The 22641-nt window shown below is 36.2% G+C and overlaps 1 protein-coding gene across 1 annotated transcript in view; it reads left to right on the forward strand.

Annotated features, from left to right (window-relative positions):
- The first annotated feature begins 5315 nt into the window (after positions 1–5315).
- The window catches only part of LOC142343188 (uncharacterized), a 42628-nt gene continuing 25302 nt past the window's right edge, over positions 5316–22641 (forward strand). Inside the window, exons 1-3 of the mRNA XM_075394905.1 lie at positions 5316–7584; positions 12089–13047; positions 21068–21739. Coding sequence (XP_075251020.1) covers positions 5570–7584; positions 12089–13047; positions 21068–21739 — 3646 coding nt within the window. The 5' untranslated portion in view covers positions 5316–5569. The remainder of the gene's footprint in view (positions 7585–12088; positions 13048–21067; positions 21740–22641) is intronic.

A 22641-nucleotide genomic window follows, 5' to 3' on the forward strand; every position in this document is an offset into this window, starting at 1 on the left:
TGACCAAGACTCTAATTTGGCCTCATTATGACTTTTGCGTTCGTACCCGTCCGTGCGTTATGCATCCCTGGTTACAAAACATGTCCGTTACATAGTATTTCAATATGTGAAAATATGGCTTGTGCGTTGGAGGGTGCAAATAATAAGCACCCACTAAGATTGGAGAGGGGGCAAAAATAGAAAAGATCCAAATTCTTTTACACGTTTCGGTGGTATTGAATGAAATAGTAGATGTGGTGCTAGGAAATTGAGCCGAAAGGAAACTTAGCCGAATGGAATATTAGCCGAAAATGAGATTTTAACCAATCAGATTTGAGAACGGCCGTGATATTTTGTTCGGTTGTGATAGATTCATATCAAGTCCCATACGACGCTGAGGCATGGCCGTGGCCCGCGAGGCCTGGCCAAATGCACTATTTTCATGTGTAAGCGCGTCGCCCACTTATGTTTGCTTACAGCAATTATCTCATGCAATTATTTCTGCTACTATGCCACATTTTGACTTTTTCGGCTAATATTCACGTCGGCTAGTTTTCCGGACACCAGTTGATGTTTATGTTCCGAACTGATTTTTGAGAGGAGAATTTTGTGCATAGGCAACTTATTTGTTAAGACGTCTGTAGCCGATTAATATCTTTTGCGTGGGGAAATGAAATTAGTATCAATTGAAAGCTCTTCACAAGCTGAATCCATTGGATTTTTTTCCTGCTACAGAATATGGCGACTTTTTTTGTTTGTTCACTTTTTGTTCATATTTACAAATCGTGAATGATCCGAGGTCTCTATACGCGTGTGCGCTTGCGCGCGAGCGTGTGCAAGTGTAGGTGTTTGGGTGTGCGTATGCGTACGTGAGGATTTATGCGTGTGTGAGAGTGTAAGTATTGATAACAAGGAGGCTTAGTAATGTGCATTCGCACAAAGTTCATCGACAATGCGCATCTGATTTTTCGGTCTGAATTTTCAGAGAATTAACTAAAGATGGGAAGCGTAGGATTCGGAAAAAAAATTTTAACGTCTGTACAAGAAATTACCAGCCAGATTAATTTCGATGTCTGAAAAATAGGAAAAAGTACTTAGCTAAATGATGTGCTTTCGAAACCTGATTACCTTTCTGCTAAACAAATGGCAAATTTTTAACAAAAAATCACCTAAAACGAGAGCTTTTATACTATTGTATTTAAGCACCGGAAACTTCTGAAATCGCAATGACTTTGCACAACCAAGTTTATCAACGTCACTAAGAACAATAGGCATACAAGGAGCAGGTTTTTTGTTATTAGGTTATAGGTTGATGCAATCGAATTAGGGAATCTTATTTCAAAAGTATTATAATGTCACCTGACCTCGATCTTCCTATGTTGTTGGGATGCTCAAAATTTTGACAATATCTGTGAATAATTGGACGACTGCGCTAAAAATGTTAACTTTGATTGGTTCAATTTAAACTAAACTTTGCATATTCCTCATACTGGAACCAAAAGATTGAATTTTTAAACTGGCTGCTTTGACTTTTCGCAGTACATTTGCAAATAATTTTAGAAACGATTTTTTTGCACAGCAAACCGCAGATCGGCTTGTTTAACATTTATCATTTGGGGCGAATCAATTGGAGTATCCAACTAATAACGGAGATAAAAATGAGACAGAAATGGTAATCGTTTTTAGCTACATCAGCTGGCATTTTCTAATGTTAATAGCAGAATTTTGTTAGTGAATTGAAAAAATCAATAAAACAGATAACAAAATGCAGTTTACAAGCACAATCCTTCCTATATATTAAATGCATGACAGTTTATAAGGCACCGTGCTTAACGAAAGGCGAAAATGCATGTTTAAGGGGCCTCTGAAGAGCATGTTTAAGAACTATCGAAGATCATGTTTAAGAGCTCTCGAGCAGCATGGTTAAGAGGGAAGATTGTGAGAGGTCAATGACCAAAAAAAATGCTCTCGTAAAAGGTCAATGTCCGAAAAAGCACAGACAGCAAAAGCGTCATTGACCTAAATGCAAAAAGAGTCAATGACCGATAATCCAGCTGCCAAAAAGTTTGAGCGCCTAAAAAAATGAGGGATGCACGAAAAGTCATTCTCCGAAAAACGTAAATTAGAATCCAAAAATAGGGTTTCGGTCTTTATTTGATCGCTTTTTGTTTCGTTGGCAATATGTTGGTTGCGAACATATGAGGTTCAACTATTCTATTTAATTGCTCTCAAACGAAGTTTTTAGCAATTATATTAGTTCTGTTGGTCTTTATGTGATTTTTCGCTTGACCAATTTTTTTCTGACATAATTGACTTTTCGTCCTTAAAAAGGGGATAAACAGGTAGTGCCCAGCAGGCATTAAGTTTCATTAGAAGCCCTTAGTCGCGTTAAGTAGTTCTTCAAGTGCTTATTGTGGTGTAGGTGCTGAGAGGGCCGTAGTTAGTGGTTAAACGTCATTTTAGAAGTTTTTGAGTAATTTTTCATGTTTTTTCGATTTTTCGGGATCAGTCCAAAATTGAGGCTGCTTAAAGTTGTTAATGTTCTTTATTGCAAGATTTAAGTACTTTTTATGAACATTTTAACAGCTATCTGTTTTGGTACTCCAAACAAAAACACGCAAATTTATACTATTTTTCACAATTTTTTCAGCCCTAGGTGTCAAGGAAACTCCTCTAGGGTTTGATAATAGATTACTGCAACGTTTCTAGTGACATTGGAATAATTTTCAACCTTTTTAACATCACGAATTCTAGCGTTTTTCTGACAAAACTTGGCAGTTTTTTTTAAAGTTTTTCGAAATTTTTCGTCCTTATTCAAGCTTTTCATTTTTCATTTTTTTCTATTTTAGGTTTCTCCAGCCTCAACAGCCAAAAACGCTCCTCTAGGGTTTCATAATAGGTTACTGCACAGTTTATGGATGTAATTGAATGTTTTTCAAGACTTTACCATCACGAGTTTTAGCATTTCTTTAAACAAAACTTGCAATTTTTATTTTTTTTTGTTATTATTCAGGTTTTTGGGGTCAGATAACCTCTTTCACTGTTTAAGAATAATTTACTGGAAAATTTTTAGTGTCCATGGAATAGTTTTCAAATTTTTAATATCACAAATTTTAGCAATTTTTCTGTTTCAGTTTTTCCAGCTTCCAGAACCAGGGAACCTTTTGATAAAAGCTTACTGCATAGTTTCTAGATGTCATTTTTTCAAGTCTAAAAATTTTTGAGTCTTTTTGGATTTTTCCGGGCCCAGGGACCTAAGTTTTGGTAATAAGCTACTGCATAGTTTTTAGAGTTAATGGAATGGAATGGTTATCAATGTTCTAATGACTCAAGTTTTAGCAATTTTTTGAAGAATTTTTTAGTTTTGCCATTTTTTTCATTTTTTAAGTTAATGGATGTCTATGAGCCATTGAAACTATTGAAAGCTTGAAATGGGGGTAGTCTCATGAATCAATGATAAGGTTCTGAAGATATTGATATCACGAATTATTGCAAGATTTGTAAAAAATTTGCAATTTGAAAAAGTTTGAATGTTTTTGACCTTTTCTGAGTTTAATGATCATTACTGGCCAACGAAACGTTCCAGGTCTTGTAGATGGGTTTTATGACAGAACTTCAGCGACAAAAGTTGGTTTTGAACATTTTTTTCACTGCGAAATTTGTAAAATTTGCTTTTTTTACAATTTTTCAATGTTTGATTTAATTTCTAATAAAGCTAGGAAACTAGAAGTTGCGGAGTCGAAGCTCATGAATATTTTCCGCTCTCTCTTTCTCTCTAGCAGTGTGGGTTTCTTTACTTTTTTCGTTCACGTCTTCTCTTTGTAGCAAATATTTTAATCCTGTTGGTCTCTTTTAGGTGTTTTTCGCTTGACCAATTTTTGGTAGACCCATTTGACTTTTCGTCCTCAGAAACGAGATAAAGAGATAGCGCTCAATGAATTATGATATATCTTAGAGCCTTTCAGCACATTTTTCTCCAATTGTGAGAATCACAGAAATTGTTTTGGAGACTTATTGTTAAGGTGTGAAGGGCGCGGCGCTTCTTAGATTTTGCTACCCCATCCCGCTCCCCAAATCAGCCACCCTCAATCCCCATCCTGCAGATCGTTGAGAACGTAAGGGCCCCGTGTAGCTGAAGATGCCCTCCCACCATTGCCCCCTCCCCCAATCCCCCCCCCCCCCCACTGCGGTGCACACCCCCTTGCTTATCTCACACCCCTCCAATTAAGCTAAAGCTAGCTTCACTGAACCGTGGCTAGCTACTGATGGAGCCAACCGCTCGGCGAACCTTTGAGAGCAACTCGCCTGACGTTGGTCGCGTATTTTCAAACTTTTGCGAAGTAGGTTTTGTGGGCTTGGCGAGTTTTACAATTTTCGCTCACGATCAAACAATTTATCCGTTAATTGCTTTCCATCAATTTTTTTCAGGCGATGTTTTTGGCTGATAAATCTGAATTTTTTATATACTTGTTTGCCTTTGTATTCATGATTTTCTCCTTGACATTTTCAAGCACCATTTTTACTTGCGAAAGTGAGGTGAAGTGTGCACCAAGGTTATCGGAGGTTCTGATATTGCTTTGAAATAGTTGAAGTTTTTAGCTTACCGCCAACGCAGGTTGGATTTATCCCCGTACTTCTATTCGAGGGCGTTTCCTTGGATTTTAGTCGGATGTTTCATTGTCATCAGAACGGAACAAAAAATTTAAATTGTAATAAAAATTTAGTTTTGCTTAAACTTAAAAAAGTAGTTTTGCTTAAACTTAATATATGTGACCATTGCGCTCATTTTCCTTATATTTGCCGGATTTTTTTTCAGTTTCTTCACGATCTTAAACAATTTTTCAGTTCTCGGTAAATGCATCAATGAAATTAGTATCAATGCATCAATGCACATTTGTTGCATCAATGCACATTTGTTCGTCCAAAGCTTTTTTAGAAAGTTCTTGAAAAAAGTTCATGAAACTGCTTTTACAGACCTGCTAGTTTATTTTTGAATCATGTGACTTGCATGCAATTCTCCGCTAATTCATTGTAATGTAGAATCGAGTTGTTAGCGCGCGTTAATTCTTTAAATTAAACATTGAGCACGCTATATCAACAGTAAACGTTGAGCCAATGAGAAACAGAACATCAATTCGTGTTTTCTTTTTCATAAGCATGAATACAGTTAATTTCACTACAGCGACTGTTTGGTCTTGTTTGGTCTTGTTTGGTCTAGCAGAAATTACCAAATGAATGAAAGCAAAAAAAGCGCTAAAAACATGTGCTTAAAAATTTTACATTATAATTTCAAATCACATTAGCCTGCATTAAATAACAGAAAACAATCGAAGTTGAATGTAGACGCGGTGATCATGAAACAATGTTTCGAAATTTTCAGTGAAATCTCTCAAAATTGGAAATTGTCCGGAAATTTCTTGGTTAGTTTATCAGTGCCACCACTCATTTTGAAGAAAGCCACACAAAGTAAGTCATGAATCATGACCATTAACTTGAATTTATCGGTGAATCTGGTTATTAAGCCACTAGATAACCCGCTTACCATAATCAGTTCTGAATTATTCAAAGCAAATTATGCTTTATATTGATTATGGAGATACCAGACCAATTTATCATCTCATTAATTGTGCTTCCTTCGCCTCCAGCTCAATTGCAATCCATGAACCCTTCTATACAGTATATTCTGGGTCACAACAAAACCATATCATGTCTTATTCAGAACAACTTGAATGGTTTGGTTATCAGAAAACAACCTGAACAGTGTTTCAGTCAGGCTTCGAATTATTACGCAACCCAGGAATCGCCACACGCATGTTTGTATATCCCAGCACCAAATTTTGACAGACTAATTGTCGTTAAAAACGTCTGCGATCTTTCGAAAAGCGACGCCGCATCTGAAATTTCCGATTCAGTTGTGAACCAATTGGTTTTCATGAGTAATCTGATTTACGAAGTAAATGACGGATGTTCAAATTCGCTGAAAGTTCCAATTACAGTTTTTATTTGCTGGGTGAAAATATGTTCAAAAGATAAGGAAAAACTTCAACATGAACTGAGCAATAAAATACCAAGCATTGCCAATAACAATATTGACGTTGAACTTAAATATGTTGACGTGAAATCGTTTGGAAAAAAATTAACTTCACATCTAATCCACAAAAATGCTGGCGATTCGCAAGTTATTCAGCAACTAATGCGTCTTTATATTAAGCAATCTGAAAGCGAGCAAGAATTTTATCATTTAAGACCCGAAAATATAAAAATATTGAACTCGGAATTCAAACTTGAGGAAATTGACAAAGTTATTGAGTTATTTAACTTTTACTTCCCTGATAAAAACAAGAAATTGTCGTCTATTCCACATTTTAACCAGATTCAAGATAACATGCTCTACTGTCACACAGATGAGGGAAATTTGGGGAATTTTTGCGAGTACGCGTCCTATATGGGGGAGGTTAAACTTTTTTCGGAAAAGTTTCTGGCCAATTTGCTCAATCCAACTGGAGTATTGATCAAAGGGTTCTCAAACAAACACCTGGAAACTATTTTGAACCCGCACCATCTTTTGCCTCAAAACTTTGAAATTGATTGGCTTCATTTAGGATGCGAGAGTATTACCATAATTGAAGTCGGAATGTCTGAAAACGCGGAACAGCCGAGATCCGCGATTCAAAACAAGATCACTCAATGTTTAACGAAGATCATTCCTCAATTTCAGTTCATCTTGTTCTCGTTATTTTTAGCCTATCGACGGAGAAATAGTTCCGATACAGTGCTTTTCTGTGATATTGTACAAAACGTTCTAAACGTCATTATTTATCTACCAGAAGTTAAATTGTCAACTTTTAAACAGGAAATGAACAATTTAAAGAGTATGGTAACTGAAAATAGTCATCAACGTGCAAAAAATGTGAAGAAAAACCAAATATCTGACGATTTTATAACCCTAGTCAAGAAACATAAAAAATATTTAACAGATGGTCTATTGTTCTTGGTATGCGATGACGCCAGAAAAGATTTAAAGTTAGTTCGAATTAACGACAATTTTGAAGTAGTTTGTAGCCATTCTTCAATTCAATCATTTTTCGACCGACGGGTAAGTTGCCATCACAGCCTTTTAATAGAGTTTGTTTCTTCTTTAATATCTATTGCTAGCCTTAGCATAATAAACAAAGAGAACATCAACGGCACAAATAAATTAGCTCTTGATGTTAATCAGCGCTATTACAGCTCTTTTTTGAAATGGGTTTTTAAAAGGAAACAAAGTGAGATCGCCCAAATAGCGGTTGGCCAAAACTTCAAACTGATCTTGAGTCCTCAACAACATCGGATTCTATCAGAAGAAAACAACACGCATTTGGTCGTAACAGGCCAGCCCGGAAGTGGAAAAACAACGCTTTTATTGGCCAAATGCGAAGAAATGGCGCTGAACACAGATGTTGATTCAATAAACTTCGTCTATCATAAAGACAGACAGTTATTTCGAAACTATTTGGATAATTTGGTGGAAGAAAATTGCAGCCAGCTTTTGAAGAGCAAACTGGTTGTTCATGGAATACGTACAGGAGTGGATTGGTGGAAAAATTTACGCAAAATTACAATAAAGTAGTCAATTTATGCCATCAACAATGCTAGCAATAAATAAGAGTAAGATGCTAAATTGGCGATATAGAGTCATAAATACTAGAAGCCCAGGCTGAGGTTCTCGATGATAATCAGATGGCATGAGCAAATGATAGTTTTACGCAATCTTTGTTGGTTGAGAAGGAGCTGAAACTATTCGGTTAATTCTCCTTCAGACGCTCAAATTAACAGCGCTATTAGAATCTCTTCTCTCATAGCTTGTTGTAGGCTGTTAAAAGCTACTGGTAGGCCACCAGGCAAGAATTTTCTATTTTGTGCAGGCAGGGCTATTACATTAAAAAAATATACCTTTTTCAGACAGTCCGCCGAGAGTTTGCAATGCCAAAAGTACGTTACCCAAAATGTTCCAAATTTGAGAGTACTGCTAGCAATTTCTGTCTTCAGCTGCTGATAGAGCAAAGGCAAACATCTCCGCAGCATATATGTTATTAATGACATGTAGAGGGGATGTAAGGGTGAAACTTAGAGCTGCTGTTTGACCTGAAAGCACGTGTTGCATAGTTGATTCCTGGTCTGATGTTGCTCTTGGGCTGATCGAATACAGCTGACAGGTCAGCAGGGACCCTTGTCAATATTTTTTCTTGACGGCCGCCAAAGTACATCGTCTGGCCAAGAAAAGAGATTGCGCTCCTCTCAAGACTATCATCCATATCTACAGTGAAAGCATTTTCTTTCATCAGGCTACTGGCGAAGCTAGCTGTAACCTGTTTTTAAGGGTTGCTCGGATCCCATCTGACAAGAGATCGGAAACAATGGTTAGTTTTGGTGCAACCGACAGTTAAGCTTTCGATCAGGACCATAAATAAGACAAGGATGCTCGTAATGTGCGTTCGCACATGATGTTCCGACCCGAGCTCATCTACATTTTTGACTTAATTGTCAACCAAATGAAGAGATAACAAAAACAGGTGTTTGAAATAAAGAAACCCGTTACAAAACCTAACTACTTATTGAATTACATAATGCCATACCCAATTACAACACTCACGAGTTCTGCCATTAAAAAGACTATGAGAAAAAAACAAACAACAAAATAAGCAAAACAAAAATTTCAAGGCAAAAACTCAATATATAAACTTAAAAGCACCTAGTAACAACGTGAAAAAGCAATCAGATAAAACCTTAACTTCACAAAGTTACTATTTCCTAACTATACAGAAGATGAAAAATTTACATAATGAGACTAGGTAATAAGTCGACAAAGAGAAGAAATAATGATGCAAAATTCAATAACCGATCAACTTTTTTGAACCAAATAATTTCAAAACTCTTGAAAATCATTAGCTTATATTAAAATAATTCTTGGTAAAATCAGTAAAAGTAATTATGAAAGCAATGGGACCTGTCTTTGGTTAGACTAAGCCATGGAAACGGACTAAAGATACGGAAAAACTCAAAAAATTACAAACAATTTGCGAAAACACAAATTAATGAAGCCATTAAAATCATTAGCTATTATCTGAATAGTAAGTATCTTTATTTCAGTTTTCATTTATACTAATTCAGCTAAAATTATACTGAAAGAAATAAGTTTATTTGGGCAATATTTAAGAATCATTGAGATCTGTTATTACGCGATTACGCGAAAGGAAGAGAAAAAGAAACAAGTACACCAATCACATAAATTTTGTAGAAACGCATGTTGTCCTACAAACAAAACAACAGTTACGTCACAATATCGATAACCATGTTAATTTTAAAAATATAAGGAATTGTATGGGACCCCTCGATGATGAGAATAAATTACAAGTTGACGAAAAGAACAACAAAAACTAAAAAAAAATTGAAAAGAACTTTATGAACATTCGCTATAAACTGACTACTTCGGGTAACACAATTCAATCAAGGTTTAACTACAAGCTTTTAAGATAGGTTAGCATTTGAGGACTACATAAAGAATAACAAAACAGGCAAAAACAGCAAATTAAAAAAAATTGAACGAGTAAAATGTCGAGAGAAAAGCCATTGAAAAACTAACAGTTTCAGTAAATAATTTTCCCATTTCAATTAACTCTTCAACAGAAAGGAGATTCTTATTTTAACAAAATGAATTCAAGAAATCAACAAATACTAACAAATACATTGAAACCAGGAAATTTTTGAGAAAACCCGTAGTATCAACGCCATTAAATTCAATAGATTTCAACGCAAGCCAATAAGTATGCTAGACTATGCCTCGATGGGACGTCAACAATGTTTGTCATCCAAAATTCACCAATAACCCGTTACAACAAATAACTGACCATGAAGACAACAACAAATACAGTGAAAAACCCAAAATTCAAGAGAAAAGTGGGAGAAGAAAGTGTCGGGGCCATTTAAACCATAAGCTTTTCTTGAAAACTTTACCTATGATCCACTGACCGTCTTCTCTAAACCAAAGGAGGCTATGAATATTAAGATAATGAGAAAAAATTTCAAAAGGAACCAGGATTACGAGAAGAAATAAACAAAAATTTTTTTTAAAAAGTCATGAAAAAAGAAGTTATGTGCATGGAAGTCTTAAAACCAATAGTTAGAAGATAAAACCGCTAACTAGAAAAAATTTGACTGGAGTAGAAAAGAAATGAGAACTGACCTTACTGAGACTGACTTACAGTTCAAGAATATGAGTTTACGATTGGTTAATGTTCAAAAAAAATTTCGAAATTTTTTTTTTTAAAGATTTGACAGCTATTAAATTCAATAGCTTTCAACGGAAATCAATAAATACGCTCAATTACGACTCGATGGGAGAAAAAAAATGTTTGTCAAGTATACCCAAACAACAAGAACTCCCAATAAGTCTTATGACTATGAAAACAACAATATATATAGGTAAAAACAAAAAACTCAGTAGAAAAGTGCGAGAGGAAAGTGTCCAAGCCAAAAAAACCATACGTTTTTCTCCGAAAACTTTTTTTCTGATCCAAGAACAGTATTTTCTAGGCCAGTTGGAGCTGCCAATATCATTATAATGTGATAAGAGTTCAAAAAGAACCAATGATACGGAATTATCAAAAAAATTTGGAAAAATTTTTGTTAAATCTTGAGGCATTGGAGTCATATGACCAAGAGAATACTTCTAACCAGATAATTTTGGTTGCATTCGGAAGGAAGGGTACCATAATTCCTAAGACTAACTTACAAATCACGATGATAAGTTTATGATTGTTTAATGTTGAAAAAACTTCTGAAAATTATTTTTCAAAGTCTTAACAGACATTAGTTGTTCATTTCAAGCACTAGATGGGCTCACTTAATGCTCATTACGATCCTATTGCACTTTTAGTCAATGAGTCTATGCCATAGGACTCCAAAAATTTTGTAAAACCTAAAAATGAAAGTCAAAGTTTCAATTAAAATTACAAAAACTCAGAGTCGAAGCAAAAAAAAACATGAGCTATTCCTTGAAAACGAATTTTTTCCTTGGGCATCATTTGAGTGTAAATGATTTTTGTCATTAACTGAACTTCGATATGAAAGGTGACTAGTCTCGGAGTAACTAAAAAAAGATAGGAAAAGTTTTCTGAAAAAACAGCACTTGAATTGAATTCGAATTTTTTTTTGATATTAAACTTTGTTATCAGACCAGAACTAGCCTTTTTATCGTTTTTCGTTTATTAGTAACATAAAATTGTTGCATATTGTGGCCTGAAATACAATTTTGAATTTATATTTTTTGATAGAAAAGACCTAAATTTACACAAAAGTTACACTAAAAGTGAACAAAATCATGCAAATATCGCGTGTTCACAGAAAACGTTAAACCTCGATAACTCCTCGAAATTTACGAAATTCAAAAAGATCTTTTTAATTTCAAATTCTACGCTGGACGAGCTTTTTTATGATACCACTAACATTTCTCTACGATGAATATATCGATCGGCGAAAATTGACTGAACAAAAAAAACCGTTTGAGTATATAGTTCCTCCCCCCACAAGTGGGTCGGAACAATAAGAGAGGGCTCTTTCACTCAAACGATTTGATTAAAAGGCCTGGTGTCATTGGGTTCACTCCTGACATATCTTCAGCCATTGCCAAGCTTTGAGCTGTCAAGCCCTCATATGGAGCTTTTTAACTGGTTCATCTCATGCTTGATGTCGTACGGTCTTATCCAATGCCAAAATTACAAAAAAGTGCAATTGTTTTGCAATAATGATTGTCCAATTTAGTGTCCCATAAGATCTTTATAAGACCTTGACAATTTTTTGTAAAATTAGAGTGTGATATTGTTTAGATCAGTTAAAATTTTACCTTATACTATTATATGCCATTTCTTATGAGATCTTATAACAAATGTAACAAAAACAACAAATAGGTATGGATCTTAGGATCTTATTTATTATTTTTTGAAGAAGAGCCAAATTTTATTTGACTCAAATAATTAATTGACAAATTTATATAAAGATTAAGCTCAAACTCGCTAAACTATTGCATTTGCAATTTAATCTCTGGTGCAAACTAAATTGACTACTCTTCTAGAAAACAAGTCTTGATGTTTGATGAAATCCCATATAAAGATATCTGTTCTGTTGAAGAAGCCAGTTTTTGGAGTCTTGTAACTTGCTGTAAATGCTGCTGGGTATCTTTGACAGACTCTGGTTTTGATTCTGCTGGGTTATATAATAGACCAAACCGTTTTCCTGATTGTTTTCGTCATGAAAATCTCAACATTCTGTTTCGAAGCGCCAGCCACATCAGTTCAATTTCAAAAAATCACATTGAGAGGCAGAACCAAACTGTTCCATTCCCTGCACATCCAGTGCGAGTGCCTGGGTGTTTCACGGCACATCAACGTGAATTAAAGGTGAAATGGGTTGAAAAAATTGACGAAGGAACAGTGAAATTTGACGAAGAATTCCTCGAAGATGGGTTTACAGACCGACTTATTGTACTTTTAGCAATGGATGTGAATCAACACGGCATTGATTTGGAAAAACTAAAACAAGATTGGAATGCTAGTACAGTTGCAGATTGCAACCAAAACGCAATAATCGATCATCTATCGGGCGCAGAATTTCAGTCAGTTTTGATAATAGTTGATCTAAAGGAGAAATATTGCCAGGCAGTCCATGATATTAATATGGCGGTTTCCAGAGCCCAATATGAAGTTGGGATTATTGTAGCGGGTGAACAAAATTCCCATATCACAAAACAATTGCAGTCGTATCTATCGTCCTCATTATGTTACCATGTAGAAATTTTCAACAAATTTGTGACTGGCAGTTTGGCAAAAGAAGATTGGTTGGAACCTGAAGATGTGAACAAATTACCATGGGAATGGTGGTTGAGGCGACTGAGAACCCACTTAAAGAAACAGCGGGACGCAACAATTGAAATTTTTAAACGACAACCGGTTTCTGTTCGCTTACAATTGACTTTTGCATTTTCTTCTTTCTTCACGCTTCCTTACAATCAATCACATCATCAGTTTTTAAATGGTAAGAACTTCTATGTAATAAGAACTGTCTATTGTAGTTTTCACCCTTTCCACAAACAAAACTGATAATGGGAAACGAAATTGTGAAGCTCATACAAGCTTTGACGAAAGAAAAGAAAATAACCGCTATTGGTTCATTGTCAACAAAACGTTTTCGAGCATCGCTCTTTTGTTTCAATAATAGTATTGTTTGAAGAAAAACTGACCAGAGGAATCTAAAATTTGTGATCTTTTTTTTTCTAAGGCATACAGATAACGTTTATATAACTCTTCATGTTGAAACTCTTCAAATTGTTTTCCCTAGAAAGTAAAGCTGATTTGACTAATTTTCAGAGGAAAACGAATGGAATGATTTAGCGATGGAATACCTATTTTAATAATTTTCAAAAAATTTATCAAAAAAAACTCTGATCTATAGGATGAATTTCGCTTCGCAGGTCAATAGAGTGGATTCCATGAAATGCATATGTATTGCTTCTAAAAATAAAGAAACAGCTAACAAAAATACCAATTCTTTGCTTAGTAAATGCCTTTAAACCGCAAATTTTGGATATCCAACAAGTTTGCACGGTTTAACAAAAACAATTTTGAAATACACAGCAAGTTAGATATACGGTAGGCAAAAATGGGAACAAAACCATTAATCCGACTCCACTGACTGTTTTTTATGTTCTGTCAATGTTGTTGGATCCCTTTATTTATCTATTGAAGAGAGATGTGAGCTGCTGATAAGAAAGCCGTGAAGCGTAGAATAGTTGATCAACATTTTCTTCGAATTTGTTTCTTCAATAGTTAACGAGTTGTTAATTGATCAGTGAAAAATGTCTGATAATAGTTGCTATTGATCTCGTTTTGCTCAGAAATTGTTTTGTTTTGCTAAACTGGGGGTGTCATTGTTATCTTCATGGCGGTCTAAAACCCAAAAGGCAACACCAATCATAATGGATACTAGCGAAATTGTCATATCAATGAATATAAACAAATTTGGTTATTTCAGTCAAAAGAAGAAGCAAACACAGTGACTAATTGAGTAGCTTCAACTTTCTATCTTTTGAAGTGAATTCCAAATTTGATGTTGGAAGATGTTTCAGTTTTTTAGATAGTTCTTTTTTATCTGCTGAAAATTATCTTCTGTTAATAAACGCCAATCTATTGATTTGCTCGCGTGATAAACGTGTGATATATATTCGACCTTCCCACCATCAGATACGATCAAAAACCAACTCTCCGACTACCAGTAGATAGAAATGACATGTTCTGAGGCAGAGAGAACAATGTGTTAAGTGCAAAAAACTGCACTAGTACTTGCCGTATAAGGCATGGGGAAAAACTTGTTCACAACTAAGGTGTAAATGAACCTATATCAGTTTACCTATATCTAGATAGATCTGTAAATTTTCATACTGATACGGATAATAAATACCTGTGAAATTTTGAACATTTAGGCCATTTTGAATTCAATTATTAAAAAAATAAAATTCTTGTTACTCCTGCTCGAGACCACGACAATGGTGTCCAGACCACCAAACGACCAAAAAAACTTTGGATCTGCAAAATTTTGAATCATGTATTGCGTGGATCATGTCTGTGGCCAAATGTCGCGCAGAGAAGAAAGAAGATAAAGTCAACACCGACGGTACGATCGTGGACCTACAGGTAACAAATTTCTTTCTTAGCATATGCGGCCAGTACGCACATCTTAAACGTAGGAGCCTTATGAGCCCTAACAAATTGTTAGACACTCCTTATAAAGAGATCAGACAAGCTATTCAAAACTATATTTCCCCTAAAGAGAGAGTTGAAACGGCAGAACGGGATAAATTTCTGTCCGTTGTCCAAGGCGTTGGAGAATTTGACGACGATTTTCTAGCGCGCCTCAGAGAAGAAGCACGTTGTTTTGACTTTGAAAAATTTAAAACAGTAACCAATCCTGAGGAAGAGTTGGCCAAAATTAAATTTATCTCAGGTTTGAGAGACCATGAGGCCAAATCAGGACTATTAGACGGCATTAAAACTAAGCCAGCGATGTCTCTGTCTAAAATGACAGAAAGCTTACAGTTCAGAAGTCAAGCAATGGCTTTTGCAAATTCCTCAAAAGGTAATGGACCATTTGTAATGAAAGAAGAAGTGGGATACAACTTCAAAAAGACCTTCAGAAAACCTAATGAAAAGTTCATTGGTAATAAAGGCAATAGTAATTTGTGTAATAGATGTGGTAATAACTCTCCGACTACCAGTAGATAGAAATGACATGTTCTGAGGCAGAGAGAACAATGTGTTAAGTGCAAAAAACTGCACTAGTACTTGCCGTATAAGGCATGGGGAAAAACTTGTTCACAACTAAGGTGTAAATGAACCCATATCTGTTTACCTATATCTAGATAGATCTGTAAATTTTCATACTGATGCGGACTATAAATACCTGTGAAATTTTGTACACTTAGGCCATTTTGAATTCAATTATTAAAAAAATAAAATTCTTGTTACTCCAGCTCGAGACCACGACAATGATGTCCAGACCACCAAACGACCAAAAAACTTTGGATCTGCAAAATTCTGAATCGTGTATTGCGTGGATCATGTCTGTGGCCAAATGTCGCGCAGAGAAGAAAGAAGATAAAGTCAACGCCGGCGGTACGATCGTGGACCTACAGGTAACAAATGTCTTTCTTAGCATATGCGGCCAGTACGCACATCTTAAACGTAGGAGCCTCATGAGCCCTAACAAATTGTTAGACACTCCTTATAAAGAGATCAGACAAGCTATTCAAAACTATATTTTCCCTAAAGAGGGAGTTGAAACGGCAGAATGGGATAAATTTCTGTCCGTTGTCCAAGGCGTTGGAGAATTTGACGACGATTTTCTAGCGCGCCTCAGAGAAGAAGCACGTTGTTTTGACTTTGAAAAATTTAAAACAGTAACCAATCCTGAGGAAGAGTTGGCAAAAATTAAATTTATCTCAGGTTTGAGAGACCATGAGGCCAAATTAGGACTATTAGACGGCATTAAAACTTAGCCAGCGATGTCTCTGTCTAAAATGACAGAAAGCTTACAGTTCAGAAGTCAAGCAATGGTTTTTGCAAGTTCCTCAAAAGGTAATGGACCATTTGTAATAAAAGAAGAAGTGGGATACAACTTCAAAAAGACCTTCAGAAAACCTAATGAAAAGTTCATTGGTAATAAAGGCAATAGTAACTTGTGTAATAGATGTGGGGGTAAGCCACACAGTAGCAAGCCGTGTCCGGCCTTGAACAAGAAATGCAACACCTGTGAAAAAGTGAGGCACTTTTCAAAAATGTGCAGAAGTAAAACCCAGCCTAAGTCAGGTAAGTCTGACCAGCACAACAATTTCTGCGAGGAATAGGGTAAGTTGTCTGGTCAAACATCATCCGAAATGGAAATTGGAATGTACTATACACGGGAAAACGTGTTTAACATGTCGGTGACATGGGAGTACATTACAGTAAAAGACCATAAAATAAAAATGCAAGTTGATACCGGTGCTGATAGCACCATGATATTATCATTAATCTGGACTGAGCTTGGTAAACCTCAGTTAAATGGGAAAGTCAGACGTCTTGAGGCCTATGACGGTCATCAACTGACGCTTCTGGGATCACTAACGTGAGATGTTGAGTGGAACGGAAGCAAGTATAGGCAACAACAACTAGCAGTTGTGCAATCCGACAAAAAATGTGGGCTACTTGGGAGAAACATACTACCCCAAGAAAGCATCAATGCAGTGAGTGATGAAAGACTACCCGCAGTCAAAGGATACAAAGCGCATTTGAAACTCATACCGGGATCACAGCCAATGTTCTGCAAAGCCAGAAAGATACCTCGACCTCTCCAAGACAGGGTCAAGGAAAAACTTGAGACAATGGTACGACAGGGCATCCTGGAGCCAGTACAACCTGGTGGGGTCACAAATGCATCACCAGTAGTGTGGCAACGGGAGAAAAATGGAGCTCTGAGACTATGCGTTGACCTGAAAGTTCACATCAATGGCAAAGTTATGGACGAGGACTATCCAATCCCAGACATGGAGACCATTTTCCTTAATCTCCATGGGGCCTCTTACTTTGGAAAAATTAACTTATCAGATGCATACTATCAAATTGAGCTTAACTAGGACGCAAAAGAAATTTGCACAATCAACACATCGCAAGGATTGTTCAAGATGAGCAGGCTTCCTCAGGGCCTAAAAAATTCTTCATGAGTATTCGACAAATGCATTGAGTCAACTCTCAAAACAAAAAATCCACCATCAATGAGAAGAAATCCAACGCAAACCAGTTTCAAGCGTAAATTTTCTTGGTTATCTGTTTCCAAAGAAGGAATAGCACTCGATCCTAAACGTGTTGAGGAAATAAAAATGCAAAACAACCATCAAACATGAAACAACTCGAGTCCTTTGTCGGCTTAGCAGATTTTTATGGTCAAATCATACCGGACTTTGCAACAAAAATGCTACCTCTGAACGAAATTCGAAAAGAAATAGTCAAATGGGAAAAGGAAGAACCAAAAAGTTTTTGAAAACATTGAAAACGAGTTAAGTGCTAACCCTCTTGTAGAGCCTTACAGCTTGACGAAGGAAGCAACCGTGACAACAAACGCCTCAGAGAAAGCTATAGGTGGGGTACTCTCACAAGAAGGACATCCTGTGATCTACGTCTGGAGGAAGTTGTTACAAGACGAACAAAATTATTCCAATATTGAGCGAGAGGCACTTGCAATCGTCTTTGTGGCCACGAGATTGAAACAATTCCTACTCGGAAGAAGGTTCACTCTACAGACTGACCACAAACCTCTCAAATATATCTTCGCCCCAGACAAAAAAATTCCGAAAACAGAATCCACAAGAATTACGAAAAAGACAATAGCGCTTGTGGGATTTGACTTCGAATTGAAACATACACCCGGAGAAGAGATCCCCCGCTGTTGCTTTGAGCAGACTAGACTTTGAACACGACGATGACATTGATCAAGTCTGCTTTGCTCTTGACAATATCTACGTCGTCCAATCCGACCTGGTGACCCAGTCAAACACCAAAACTGAGCTGGGATCGAACCGACTCTTTCAAGATGTCATCAAACGAATAAAAAGCGGCATCTGGAAGCCGTGCGCAGAAGCAGAAAAAGGATTTGAACAACGGAAAGACGCCTTGACCATTCACAGTGGAATCATCTTTCGAGCAGTTGTGCCTTTCATTCCACCCATGGTGATAGCCAAAGCTCATGAGACTCACCCAAAAATGCAACCAAAACAGCAGTTCGAATGATGGCTTGGTGGCCCGGCATCAGTCAAGATCTTCTTCGATATGTTAGTAAATGTAAAGAATGCCAACAAAACAGGCCTTGCGTGGGGAAAACAGTATCTACCTGGCCGGAAGCTGAAGTTTGGGAAAGACTCCACATGGACTGGGGCAACGCTAAGGATCAAGGTAATATCTTAGTGATAATGGACGTGGGATCAGGTTGGATAGAAACCTTCCCGGCGGGAAAAAGAACCTCACAAACAGTGAAGGTGCACTTGAGTTAAGTCTTTGCGAGATTTGAGATACCAAGAATATTAGTATCAGACAATGGTCCTGAGTTTGTGAGCAGTGACCTAAAGCAAAGGTGTGAATCAGTGGGGATTAAACAGATGGAATATCCCATCTACCATCCAAGAGCAAATGGGATTGCTGAACGAGCGGTCCAAACAGTAAAACGGGCTATTCAAGCCTGGAGTCCAAATCTGAATGCGTCATTTGGCGCTTTCCTACAGCGGTTTTTGATGACACATCGGGAAACTTCCAAGACGCGGGGCAAAACTCCTGTTGAACTGCTACTTGGACGCAAAGTAAGACTTCCAGCAGTCACTGATTTTGATCTGTGTGAACAAGTCCTCTTCAAACCGACTAACAGTTCACCAACGGTTCCAGTTATTTTCATTATCCTTAAAGGAATGAACACTTCGTTCATTCAGCCGGACAATTCAAACAAGACAGTGCTTGTTAGTGACAACCAAGTAGCACGGCTGGAACCTGACGACATCAAGACTGAATCTACTGACTCACAATCTGAGAGCAGTAGGGACGACATAGACGTGGCTTCATCCAACTCTATTGAAGAAACCTCAGTAGTTGAAGGGGAACAACCTTCAGTGGCCACGAGAACTTCAAGCAGAAATGAAAAAAACAACCAGAAAGATTTGGGGAAGCCATTCTTACAAACTTGCTTACAAAGGAGGGAGGATGTGATATATCAAGAAGTGGTGAACTACGCAACTTGAGTTAAAACATAGATGTATAAAGAAAACTTTCTTACCTGATGTCTGGTGAAGTGAAATTGAATAATGGCTTCTAATTTGAACCGAATCGTCGATTCAAATTTGTTCAAACCACAAGTTTATCAGTGTACATAAACCATAAATTTGTGTGATAGATTCGACCTTCCCACCATCAAATACGATCAAAAACCAAGTCTCCGACGCCCCAGTAGATAGAAATGACATGTTCTGAGGCAGAGAGAACAATGCGTTAAGTGCAAAAAAACTGCACTAGTACTTGCCGTATAAGGCATGGGGAAAAACTTGTTCACAACTAATGTGTAAATTAAACCATATCAGTTTACCTATATCTAGATGGATCTGTAAATATTCATACTGATACGGACTATAAATACCTGTGAAATTTTGTACATTTGGGCCATTTTGAAATCAATTATTAAAATAATAAAATTCTTGTTACTCGTGCTCGAGACCACGAGAATATATATATATATATATATATATATATATATATATATATAATATATATATATATATATATATATATATATATATATATATATATATATATATATATATACATTTATACATATATATTCTACAGTTGTTTATAAGCTGATGAATAATTGGTGAATAGTTGAGTTCTGCCCTCATTTTTTGTTTTCCGACTGGATAGTGCATAACAAGCAGTCCTTGGCCTCTCACTAAAATATTTATGCTTGATACAACCCATTTTATGTCTGCTGTCAATGGCTGCTGATTTTTTTTTTGCTTTGACACTTGGAATCATAAAAATGTTCAGTTTTGTTTATATCTACGGTTCTCTCTTTAGTCTCAACTTTTGCTCTCAAGATGGACAATTCTCGTCTATTTTCTATTACTATATCTTTACAGTTAAGTGTGTTGATGTTTTGCGTTTTGTTTTGATTTTTTTGAAGTTCAAAAAGATGCTCCTATGGCAATTGGATGGGCATTTTTACTAAGCCTGTTTCCATTTCACCTTTAAGATTGGGTGTGCGTTATTGATGATACCATATTTGTCTGCTTTCTCGTGTAAAATTTGGCAATTTGATTATCATGGTGCTTTAAGAATTTTTTAATCAGCTGTCTGATTTAGTTTACGATGCAATCGGTTGACTTATAAAGCTTAGTACAGCGTAGATTGTTTTCGTTTTTTTTGTGCGAAAAAAAGTTTGTTCGAATTTCTAAAATACTCCAAAAATTAATAAAATTTATGCATTTGTTTTCAAACAGTTTATAATTTACATCAAAAGCTTGCAATTAGGTTATAAAAGTTATCTCAAAATTTGCAAATTAATTTTAAATGAATACCAGAATTGCACAAAAGTTATTAATATTTATAGAAATGATGCATCGTTTTTGCAAATGCTTATAAAGTAAATTTTTATAATTATCCATTGTTCTTTGACGCTTGCCGGGGTTACATTCTACACCTACAACTAAAATGTCAACACATTCAGCACATTTACGCAATTTAAATCCATTCAAGAAATTTTATCTAAGGTTTTCCGCCGCACGACATTGAGTTTCAAGTAAAAAATAATGATAGGCTTCCATATTTTTTATTCTATGAGATTCCCCACGTCTTTGTAGCAATATCCAAAAACTTTTTCAACACCTGTTTGTGAAAAACATAAGTTTGTTTTGCATGCCATAATGTTACGAATAGTATAACTAATTATTTCTCAAAGAGTAGGAAAATTGTAACCCACTGAATGTGCCCAGGTGATGGTGACAAAGTTGCCATTGTGTCATCTAACGACTTGAACGATCTTGATGACGAGTTGTTACAAAGACTTAACATACTTTACTGGAGTGTTCTTTCTCACGACTCTATCACAGTTTCGCTCTGCATAGACATATACAGGTCACGAAATCTATTGACCGAAGAGTTGAAGAAACTATATCCGAACGCAAGCATTTTAGATGTGATCGCGAGAACTCCCTCAGATCAATCCCTGTACACGAGAAGGGGTTGTTTTGCTTTCTTTGAGCAAAAACAAAGTGATATACTGCAAATGTTATTGGGCTGCAAAGAAATAGAGAAACAACTCCTGCTGAACAAATTTGAAAACAAAAATCTATTCGAATTCAGTTTGAACCAATTGGACGATTACGAGGATTTGTTTTTGTTCCTGTTTTCTGATTCAAACAGGTGTGATCTCTTCTTCATGGAGGGCATTGGATTTGAAGCTGACGAAAATGAGATGGAGCGAATTACAAAGTATGAAAAATGGGGTGGGGACATTTTGTTCAGCGCTGTCAACAAAAGGCAAAACGTTGAGGCGGTAACTCTTGGGGTTCAGGTGTTGAAGAGATATTGTGACTACCTTCTCATGCATGAATTCAGTCGAATAAGAGAGGGCAAGACCTTGTTACAATGGGTTCATCAACTAGGTAAATATTGCCCCATTTGAGACGATGGTGGTCGAAAGTGAGAACAAAATTACAGGGTATTTTTGTGTTTGACAGGTAAGTCTAGAAATAAGCGTTTTCCATAGTTTTACACGGAAAATGGTAACAGCGTAAATGAATACTGAACCGATGTGTCAATTCTGTATTTTGAGTATCAAGGGTCATTTTTGTATAGCGTCTACACAACCTGACAATTTTTACGGTCTATAAAGGATATGACGGTTTCCATCGTTACATATCGCACATAACAACACAACACGCACACACACAGACAAACATATAACGATTTTGAGCAAAATCAAAATTTATAATAAGGTGTCATCTAAACGTCTATCAGATGGCTCGTATAGTTATAGTTTTAGTAAAAGTTTCATACTACTTTCACTCCAAAGTGCCATCACTTTTTCTCGAAAACTTCGAAAGTTTTTGCACCAACCGCTTCAAAATCACTCATAAACTTTTAGTTGGATTCATTTCCGGACTGAATGCTGTTCACTCTAGTACCTCCCACTCTTTTCTTGAAAGAAATTGAAAATCCTTGATTTTGCAGAGGAGCATTACAATGTTGAAAAACAATATCTCTAAAGTAATTTTTTTTTCGTAATTTCTCAAGAACTTCAAATGAATTCTAGAAAAATCTTCATTTTTGACACGTTAAAAGCATTCTTATTTTACCTGATTCTATTGCAGCTTAAAACAATTTTGAAAGCTTGTCAAAACACTATTGAACGCTTTTCGCATTAGTTTTTCAAAAAAAAGTTCTCTTTTTTAAAAAAAAAACTGGAAAACATTATTGCTGGACCTGTGCATTCTATATTATTGTCTCATTAGCAAAAAAATTCTGCCAAAAAGAAAAGTGCTTTTTGAGCGTACTGCTTCAGAAC

This window comes from Convolutriloba macropyga, chromosome 7 (genome assembly GCF_964194025.1).
Source record: "Convolutriloba macropyga chromosome 7, txConMacr16.3, whole genome shotgun sequence".
In the NCBI taxonomy this organism is placed as follows: Eukaryota; Metazoa; Xenacoelomorpha; order Acoela; family Convolutidae; genus Convolutriloba; species Convolutriloba macropyga.